This window comes from Salvelinus sp. IW2-2015, unplaced genomic scaffold (genome assembly GCF_002910315.2).
Source record: "Salvelinus sp. IW2-2015 unplaced genomic scaffold, ASM291031v2 Un_scaffold7030, whole genome shotgun sequence".
In the NCBI taxonomy this organism is placed as follows: domain Eukaryota; kingdom Metazoa; phylum Chordata; class Actinopteri; order Salmoniformes; family Salmonidae; genus Salvelinus; species Salvelinus sp. IW2-2015.
Genome location: NW_019948290.1, coordinates 1 through 10684, shown reverse-complemented (window position 1 = coordinate 10684; position 10684 = coordinate 1). Strand labels below are relative to the sequence as shown.

The 10684-nt window shown below is 45.7% G+C and overlaps 1 protein-coding gene across 1 annotated transcript in view; it reads left to right on the top strand.

The window, feature by feature from the left end:
* The window catches only part of LOC112079148 (E3 ubiquitin-protein ligase Arkadia-like), a gene marked incomplete at its 3' end in the record, with an annotated part of 11682 nt that extends 1751 nt beyond the window's left edge, over positions 1 to 9931 (top strand). Inside the window, exons 2-3 of the mRNA XM_024145180.2 lie at positions 9193 to 9387; positions 9521 to 9931. Coding sequence (XP_024000948.1) covers positions 9193 to 9387; positions 9521 to 9931 — 606 coding nt within the window. The remainder of the gene's footprint in view (positions 1 to 9192; positions 9388 to 9520) is intronic.
* Between the last annotated feature and the right edge of the window lie 753 nt (positions 9932 to 10684).

The following is a 10684-nucleotide window of genomic DNA, read 5'->3' as shown; positions in this document are numbered from 1 at the left end:
ATTCACTTCCCATTATTATCAATCAGGATGAGAGAGCCCCCTCCACACCCTCTACAAACAACCCTAATTAGGCAACTCCATATCTGACCAGTTAGTCCCCCTATGATATTATCCCATATGACCGTACAGTAATCTATTATATATAATACATTTACTGTCTGCAAGGAACGTGTATCAGGGTCAGGTTTTTAGATGTAGGATATCTTAGTTTCTTGTATGTAGGCAGTGACAAGGAAGTGTTGGTAGTGTCTGGCTGTTCCCAGAATGGGACCCTCTGTATGAAATAAGAGACAGTTAGTGGGCTCCCTCTCTCTCAGGCTCTGACCGTCGACGGGACTCATCTCGCAGGCTCCCAACTCTTTGTGTGTTGTGTGCTGTCGAGTGAAAATGCAGGGTGGGGGAAAGCGCGGGGGTTTCTAGGCGGGGGGTTAATAGCATCAAGTCTTCACATCTCAGGAAAATTGAATGACCTGGTCCAAAGTTCAGGCCTTTTGTGTGTGTGGTGTGTGTTGTGTGTGTGTGTGTGTGTGGGTTGTGTGTGTGTGTGTGTGTGTTGTGTGTGTGTTGTGTGTGTGTGTGTGTGTGTTTTGTGCGCGCAAGAAGGAACCAGGAGCGGTACGGAACAAGAAGGTAATAAATACTTGGTTGTTAGTAGCGAGGTACGACGCCGTTAAAGATACAGGTTTAAGAGTGACCAGTCAGGCTGCCTGTGGAGTGGGTGCTAATAGCAGGGGGCAGATAGGTGTCTCTCCATAGCTCTGCATAGTGCATAGCGTACCCAGAGAACACTGCCCTCGAGGGAGCAGGCCACTTGCCTCCGTTGTTTATTTAGCAGTGAAGCCAAGCCCCTCTTCCAGAGCCAGCGCATTCATCTGACCACTCTCTCTGGCGCTCACCACTCAGGTGAGCCCATTCTGCAGGTTGGACCCCAATGTGAGATATTTTCACCCACTTGGCTTGACTGACTGGATCTTTAGTGGGCCTGATCAATTCTCTCCACATCTCACCTCATGTCCACAGACACACGATAGCTTGCCACCCTGATTGATTGTTCCTCGACAGTGCTCCTCTGTAGATTGTGATTCAGGTTTTTAAACGAACGTTATCCAGGAGTTTTGATCATGCTAAACGTCGCCCTCGGCCTTTTCAGAAATCACTTCATGTGGAAGAGACTAAAAGGAAAGAATAAGGGCGAATCGGTAACGGGCCCAAGAGAAAGAGATCAGTAAGGGGCGACAGAGGAGAAGAATCAGTAAGGCGGAGCAGAATGGGAAGAAAGACGATCCAGCCTTTAGGAGAGAAGACAGAGATCAGTAAAGGGGGCAAGAGACAGAGATCAGTAAGGGAAAAGAGACAGGATCAGTAAGGGGCGAGAAGAGATCAAGTAAAGGGAGAGACAGAGACACCAGAGATCAGTAAGGGCGAAAGAGAAGAGAATCAGTAAGGGCGGAGAAGAGAAGAGCATCACGAGTAGAAAGAGAAGGTCAGAAGGAGGCAGAGAAGAGAACATCAAGTAAGGGGCGAAGAGAAGAGATCAGTAAGGGGGCAGAAAAAGATCAGAAGAAAGAGATCAAGTTAAGGGGAGAAGAGAAGAGATCGAGTAAGGGGAGAAGAGAAGAGATCAGTAAGGTGAGAAGAGAAGAGATCAGGTAATGGAAGAAGCCAGAAGAGATCAGTAAGGGAGAGAAAGAGAATCAGTAGGGGAGAAGAGATTACAGGGATAAGGAGATCAGTAAGAAGAAGAGAAGAGTCAATGGAAGGAGAGCTAAGGGAGAGAGAAGATCAGTAGGGGAGAGAAGGAGAAGAGATCAGTACAGGGACGACGAGAGAAGAGAATTCAGGTGGGGAACGAGAGGTAGTAAAGAGAAGAGGATCCAGTAAGGCCAAGAGAAGGGCCTTCTTTTTTCTGAAATCTTGTAATATTTGAAGTGTGTGACAGATGGTTTACAGAGCATTGCTCTCCCTCACCCCAGCCCCCCCTCTCTCCATCGCCCTTCCTCTCTCTGGCGCCCCTACGCTTGCTCTATCACACTTCCTCCCCTCCCTTCCACCTTTTGCTGATCGCTCCCCTCTCTCTCCCTGTAGATATCCCTCGAACTCCCTTTGGCTCTCTAATCTAATCTCTCGTCCCATTGAATCTCCCCCCTCCCCATGGTTCTGCTTTCTCGCTCGCCTTCTATCTTGCCTTCTCTCCCTCTCTCTTCGATGCTAGGATTGACCATATTCTCCCTAGGGTATTCCGGGAAGTGCGCAACTACATAGAACAGAGACTGTTAAGCTAGTTTACGTGTGTGGTGTTTATATCTCCCACTCTCTGCCCTGCATCCTCTCCAGAATTTGCGTCCTGGCTTGCAGGAGAATGCAGAAAGGGCCTCTTGCAAAGGGGGAAGATCGCTAGCAAGGAAGACTGGGTAGAGGTCAAGAGGCAGCCAGATTGAAGTTAATGCAGACCTGCCAACATGCACGCATTTTTGCGTACCAACTATGCAATTCTTTGTCCATGTACGCATAAATGAATAGGCCTGATTTGGTTATTTTTCATATTATACCTTTTTTACATTTTAAAACAAAAAATGCCACTGAGTAAATTCTAACATCCTGATTCTTCGAGCTGCACACACACATACATGTACAGAGTTTGGTCAACGTACATGGAGCATGAATAGCATCCATTTATTGGACGCTACCACGTGGTCTGCCCCTCCTGTTTGTTGTGATCTGAGTTTGCCGACTGTCAGCTGTACGTAAAACACATGGACAAATCCTTTTTCCCACTCCGTGTGTTGTGGAAAGGTAACACTAATTGTTTCAAGCTAACCGTTAGCGAACTATAAGATGGACATTAGTGTGCTCTTAAAGTGCTCAGCAGTTAATTTGCTAGTGAAAGAAATGAAATTACGAAAAATAACTGTCGCGTTTGTGCGAGTGTTGATATACATTTAATTCTGCGTCCCATTACTTGTATTTTCCACGTAACATTGTACGAGGATCACGCAACCGTGATAGACTGTAATTATGAATCCACGTTCACCAAAAGTATAATCAAAAATAGATATAAACATTTGGAATTAAATGGCAGTCGGGAGTTTAGAAGAGCTGTGCGATGAAGAGTGACGACGTGTCCCGGGTATTTAGCCTATAGTGGCAATGCTTCTAAAATGCCTTTGCACTAGATTTAGATCATTTGTTTTATGTTTTACAAAATGATTTTGCTTTTTAGTGTTGATTAGGGAAATCGTGTCTAAAAAGCCAGTACTTGTGAGCTCCGCCCTGCGTGATGGCCCTGTTTGAGAGGGTAGGTGACAAGCGTTTCTCTACTTTAGAGACTAAACTGGGCGGCATGTGCTAAGAAAAACGTTATAGAGTAATATCTCCATTCTTATACTGTACATGAAAATAGGAATAAAAAACATAAGACAATCTGCTAATTCCACAAAATATGTATTTATTGATATGTTCAGTTCTTATCAGTATGAATCTTTTATTGTTTTGTAAATACCCTTTCAGAGGACTGAACTGAACCAGGTGTGATCCATAATGTTTGTCTAAGCACATGGAATCTCCAATTTGCCCGCGCGTCTGGCCTCTAAAAAAGTTGGACAGGGGTTGGCAATACGGTTTCTGCTGAAAGACTCATTGTTTACAGTGCAGAGAGGCCATGGTTGGGATAGAGGGAGGAGTGGCATGCGTGCCATATTTCAGTATCAGTGGGGCTTTAGATTTTGGTTGGCAGAACATGCAGCTTGCACTTCTGTCTTGCCCCCCCCCCCATTACCATAGCCCCAGTTTGTACACAGTCCATAGATCCCATCCTTGCAGTTACGCCCCACATTACCCCACGGTCGAGCCCTCTCTAAGCCCTCAGGCATTTGGCAGAGCGATGTGCGCGTGGAGATGGGCAAAACCTGGTTGCCTGCCAACCCCCATTTCCCACAGTGTTCATGTTGACTGTGTTCTTTTTCCCCTCGCCTCCACCCCTCCAGAGGCCACGGGTCGTAAACAGGTATTTACAAATAATCCCAGGTCTATGTTGTGGGTAATTAGGTGCTTTGTCCCTGGTGGCTAGCCTGCTCCCTGGGCCCCGAGGCCGTGGAGAAAGGAGGAGCAGGTGCCAATAGTGCAATTCAAAGCCACACCTCCTTGTATGCTCTCGTGTGTACCACCTTCACTGCTCCGGTGGGTGTGGTCTAGCGATTTGTTGTGTGTGTGTGTAGTGTGTTGATGTGTGTGTGTGCTGTGTGTGTGTGTGTGTGTGTTGTAGTGGTGTGTGTGTGTGTGTGTGTGTGTGTGTGTGTGTGTGTGTGTGTGTGAGAACTGCCCTATGGGACATGCCATGGAGGCTTTTCTTCCTCTTTTCTGCATTGCCAACATCAGAAGTTGCACTAATAGGTTTTTGTTGCCTTCCTTAGAATGGCATTTCCTCTGCTGAGTGGTGTGAGAAGACGGAGTGTGAGTGGGGACACTCTCACGCCTGCTTATTAGAAGGACTTCTTAGGCCTACATGGCTGTGTGTGTATGGCCTTGCTATTGTTGTGTGCACACACACACTGGTCTCACTGGAATAGCAGCAGCMCACCATGCTTGTCTGTAATCKTATTGTTTTAATGATGCAACCTGTGGTGTAGAGGTTCCAGCAGCAGCCATTTGTTGAGAGGAGCAGGGGTCTCTCTGCTCTTGGCTCTCCCCTTCCCTCAGCCTGGTCTCGGCCCTCAGGCCTGGTTCACTGCTCTCTCTCTCTATTCCTCAGCCTCATCTCTCCATGTCTCCATGACAGGCTGCTTTACGGCAGGCATTCTATCCCCTAGGCTCCCCCCTCTCATACTGCTTTACGGCACACTGACACTCTCTGGACTCCCACATCACACGAGAGAGAGAGAAAGGCAGGAAGAACGAGTGAGGCAGTGAGATGGGGAGAGAGGAAGACTGCGAAAGGGAGAGAGGAAAGAGAGCGCAGTCAATGATGCACAATGGTTATGACTTGAGCAAATATGTGTGGTTGATGAGGCTAAATGAGGTAGAGGTGTCTCTGTGTGTTGAAATGTGTTTTCCACAAGGTTGTTTTGGAGTTTAGTGGGTGTGGTGGATGAAACCATGTGTGTGATACAAACATGATCTTTCTGTGTGGTTCTCAAAGGTTTGCACAGCTGTGTGTCTCTCTCATGCGCACGGCTGTGTGTAGACTGTCTTTATGAATTAGCTGCAGCGCTAGCACTCACGTCAGCTGGCTCTTATTTACATTCCAGCCAGGCGTTCCAGCAGCTCCCAGAGTGAGCTGATTTGGACTCRACACACAGAAAATGCACTGTGGACAGTCCCCTGCCTCCAAATGACAACGCTTCAACTTTCYCTTTTACTACATGATAAATGACATCATAAAATGAACTGTTGTTCATATATTTATTTAAAGGACGATCAGGCTGGGAAAGCAAGAGATTTGCTTCGGGAGGAAAATTGGGCTGAATTGTCTGGATTTTCTCACTTCTCCATGAAGTCCTATGGACTGGGTCTCATCCACTGACCACCGGTCTCCAGTGAGAGGGCTGTGTGGTCAGCAATATATCATAGAATTGTTACAATACCGTAGCCCAGGGTCCAGAAAACCTGGCATTATCAGTGTGGTCCCAGTCAGTCTGAAAACTGAAGCCTTGTGTAATCTGGCTGTTTACCCTCCTCTCCTCTCCTTCCTATCTAACTGGCTGTGTGTTTGTGTCCACAGGCCTCGCTCGGTGGGGGGCCATGGCAGGATGTACTGGGGCCCCAGCTGCTCCCAGAACCGGCCGCAGGAGCCCCGCGGCCGCCACCGCCTCTCTACCGTCATCCAGCCTCTGCGCCAGAGCGCCGGGGAGGTGGTGGACCTCACAGTGGATGAGGATGGTGAGCATGAGAACGTGCCGACCCGCAATACCACTCTGAGATGAACTATATGATGTAACAGTCACATAGAGGTCCTAGACTTAGGCCTCTGTTTTTCCACTGTCTTTTCTTTCAAAGCTAGGCTCATTCATCTTTCAACACAAAGGCGAGTTTACAGTAGTCCTCTGAGGTATTTGTCCTCTTAAGAAGGACAGTCATTTTTATATGAACAACATACAATGGGTTGCACATACACTCTCTCTCTGTGTGTGTTTCTTACACTCTTTCTCTCACTCACACACACACACACACACGGATACAGAGAAGCAAGTTTACTCTTGAGGCAGAAAGAAAATAGATCTGGTGATTATATGTGTAAAAATCAATTACATTGGGGAACAGCTTTTTCATAGATGCTGCATACAATAGCCGGACTGTCGCACAGCATATGAATGTGGATTTTGATGAGTCTAATGCTTTCTTACATGATCCAGCTCAACACTGCTAGGGAGTTGGGAAATATTACATGTCAAATTAAATACTCTCATTCACACTCTATTGTTTAATAGGATTAGCTAGCTTCTTCCACACATCTCTCTAAACTTGCGAGCGAGTGGCTGTCGCTAACTTGAATAAGAATTGTCCTGTCATCACAATTCAATTTGAAATGTTCCCGTAAGCGAACACTGTTTTAATAATGATTCATCTGTATCTTTTCGTCAAATGGAGGGATATTAATAGCGACCGTGCCGCTGAGAGCAACTGCTCTTTCATTGGTTGGCTTTTACACATCAACCCAATGCATTTCTGATGCATGTCGTTTCATACTGTCAATCCTATCATGTTTGTAACATGATAAAATGTCACAGTGATGCCTGCCACTGGAGCAGTAGCCAGAAGCATGCTCTTCATTGTAAATGTGGAGGCATTAGGCACAAGGAATGAAATGCACCTGGCAGTATTAAAGCTTTTGTGGGTAAAGGGTTTCACTCTGGATTTAGGGGATATACAGCTGACTCCTGATGAGTATAGCCTACATTGAATTACAAAGTCCATTGAAGAGCTGTGTATTTAATAATCCCCAATTTATATACGTACATTATTCTCACCAGATGTATAGGCCTACTCCAGTTCAGTTCATACATTCATGACAGCCCAAGCCATTGCATATACACCTTTTAAAAATGGGTTCTTTGTTTCAGTTTCCCTGTCTAGTTGTTCATTGTTTTTATTTATTTAAATGAAAATCACATTAGAAATTCAATGTATTATTATTTTAATATATCAGGTGTGGACTGGCTGTTTTTGTAATGGCTTTACCATTCCAACATCCTGCATATCTCTGGCTAATGGCTATGTTTTCCCAGACCAGTTTGCCCTCTAACCTGAGGCATTAGCAAACCAGACCAAAGCATTAATGTGACTTAAAAGTCAAATTTGGTGCATTCTCTTTATGGTCTCGCACCGTGTGACTGATAACAGAATAACAGAGCAGTGTGAGATATGAGTGCATTTGCATTTCTTTGGAGGAGGAGGAGAAATTAATTTGTGACTATGAAAAGCAGATGGAGCGCACACTGTGGAATGCTAATGAGGTCTCTTCTCCCTGGCTGCCAAGGCACTGCAGCCAGTCTACACATCAGGGTTTCCGTTAGCCGGTAATAGCCAGCTTTTGGCCGATTTTTAAAATAAATAAATGGAGAGCAGATTAAAGCAGATCCGAAACATTAGGAACACCTTAATATTCAGTTGCACCCCCTTTTGCCCTCAGAACAGCCTTAATTCGTCGGGGCATGGACTCTAGAAGGTGTCGAAAGCGTTCCACAGTGATGCTGGCCCATGTTCACTCCAATGCTTCCCACAGTTGTCAAGTTGGCCCTGATGTCTTTTGCGTGGTGGACCATTCTTGATGCACACGGGAAACTTTTGATCGTGAAAAACCCATCATCAGCGTTGCGGTTCTTGACACAAACCGGTGCGCCTGGCTCCTACTATACCCCGTACAAAGGCACTTAAATATTTTGTCTTGCACATTCACCCTCTGAATGGCACACATGTCTTAAGGCTTAAAAATCCTTCTTTAACCTGTCTCCTCCCCTTTATCTACACTGATTTGAAGTGGATTTAACAAGCGACGACATAGTTTTCACCTGGATTCACCTGGCCAGTCTGTCATGGAAAGAGCATGTTTTGTTCACTCTGTGTATATTCGTTATTTAGGCATATCTTATTTATCACAAGCCTACAGCATACAGACACAGAGCCTTTGAGTGGAGAATCTGTCTGAGCGCGAGAGCTGCTGCTACAGCATCTCTAACAGTAAATACATAGACAACACAAGTCAGGCTTCATCAGCGCGTCACACACCACTTTGCAATTAGCTGGAGGCCGTATGCATTTTGAAAAAATATACTTAATGGTTTGAAACCTGAACGTTTTACTACATATGAGGCATGTCTTACCTTGCTTCAAAGTAGACGAGCCAAAATCAGACCATATCCGTGGAGGCAATTATTTTATATCAACTTTCTTTAATTGTCCAGTATTCCAAGGCACAATCCTAGTCATATTAGCAACCCATGCTAGTTGTTGCATATTACATCTCCCCTCTTTCTAAATTTCCACAATCACGTGTGCAGTGCGCTTTTGACAAGTGTTTTCCCGCTTTTTGGGTTATGGAACGAACATTCACGCGCGCGTAGCTTTCTGCATTGTGCGCATATAATAGTTGATCAACATTTTAAGCTAAACGTTCTGATCTGTTGCATCAGACTCATTGCTTTTTAACGGTTGTTTTATGTAGCCTAGGCATTACTGGTTGTATGAATTTGGACTCTATCGTCCCACAACTATCCCAGAGTGTTTGGAATAGGTTATTTCTTTCTCCACAAGCTGACCAATAGACTAGGTCAACTGTTCTACTGTGAAGGATAGTAGATTGACAGGCTAGTGATTTTGCTGTTCGTTGGCTGATGAAAAGTAGATGTGGACAGTTATTCTAACCTCTTTAAAGTGCAAATCAGAATTTGGTAAGAAGGACGGCACATCATTGCACTTGCGTGTTCTGTTGGTGCTCAGAATGACAGAAATCACTGTGGGTGGATGCCCTAATAGGTTATGCACCCAATGCATATGGGTCCGGTAAATGTCTCAGATGTCCAGTAAATTAAAATGCTGCCGGTCAAATGTCCGGCGCCACATTTTCCTAACGGAAACCCTGCTACACACACACACACACACACACACACACACACACACACACAAACATATGGATATGTGTGCTATGTAATGAATTCCCACCTATTAAATCTGTTTACCGGTCTCTTTTCCCTACCTCAGATCTCTCTGTCGTGCCATCCACCTCTGACAGCATTCACCCTCAGACTGTCAGCTCCTCCTCTTCATCCTCCTCTCATCATACCTCTACCTCAGAGCCCCACGATGCTCCGGGCCCCTCCACCAGCTGCCCTGGTCAAGKCCCAGCCCCAGACAGCACGCTGGCACAGGGGCCAAGGGGTACCGCAGGCACAGAGGGTAAGACAGACCATAGACTCTCCAGAAAGAGTGATGTCAACCTTGTGTGCCTTTTATAAGTTTAGTAATCTTCCCTGTGGGTCATCTATGAATAATGATTGAAGCTTAAATGTGTTTTCCATCTTTCTATCAGATGAGAGCAGAAGAGGATCGTCCGGCGTGGCAGGAGAGAGTGGGAGCACGGCCATGCCCAGGTTACCCTCCTGCTGCCCGCAGCACTCCCCCTGCGGAGGGCCCTCCCCTGGTCACATGACCCTGGGCCATTCCAGCTGCCTGCAGGCCCAGCCCTCCCAGCAGCCGGGCTCCCAGCAGCACAGCCACGCCCACCACTTCCACCACCACCATCACCATGTGCCTCAGCACCCACCTCCACCCACTCTGCCCTTTCCTGAGCCCAGCTGCCCCCTAGAGAGGCCCACTGCCCTACCTGCACCATGCAGAGGGGGAGGGGTCAGCAGCAGCAGCTCCACCCAATACCACGACCAGGTAGGCCTGAGTGTTGATGCTCAGATGCCCTGTTGTTTTTTACGTTGTAGCATTGGAGGTTTCCCCAACTTTAATATATCGACCAGAGAATTTATGCATTTCTTATAGCAGTAACATTTTATAAATATATTCCATTTTAAAATGAGATTTCTTTAAGTCATGAAAGTATTTGATCATATTTTCTTTCTTGCCCAAAATCTATAAAAGTAGGCTAAATTAATAGAATCTGATGAGATAAAAGGCTGCCCTTTCCTCCCACAATAGCTGGAGATAAATTAGAAATAATTTATAGTTTTAGTAAACCATGCAAGCCATGTTCTCCCTGGCAGATGTCACCATCGCATTCAAATGTATCTTTGACTAAGTCTTTGTATCTAAACAAACGGCTCCATCAATATCTGCCAATGAATCATATTCAAGGTGATTAAAAAGGATTAAGAAGGAAAAAACAGAATAGGAACTGAAACAGACAAATAACTGGTATCTTAACAAAAACGTTACAAAGGATCTAGCTGGTAGCCTCCCTTGAAGCCAAATTCACCGCTGAATAATTAAAATTCTGCTAATTGTTAGGAGCTGCTGAATTGTATTATTTACCATCAAAGTGGAGCAGTGTGTGGTTAAAGTGTAATTAGTTGGGTTGGGGTTGAGAGGGCTGTGTCTGCAGGTCAGGTTAGGGGCTCCCTCCATAGACCTCCGTCTCTGTCTTGATACTCTCTGATTCCTACATAATTCATGCAGGGCTGGGGCAAGTATTCAAAACTGGGCCGTCAGGTCTCTACCATGAAAAGGAGGAAGTAGTTGCATGGGT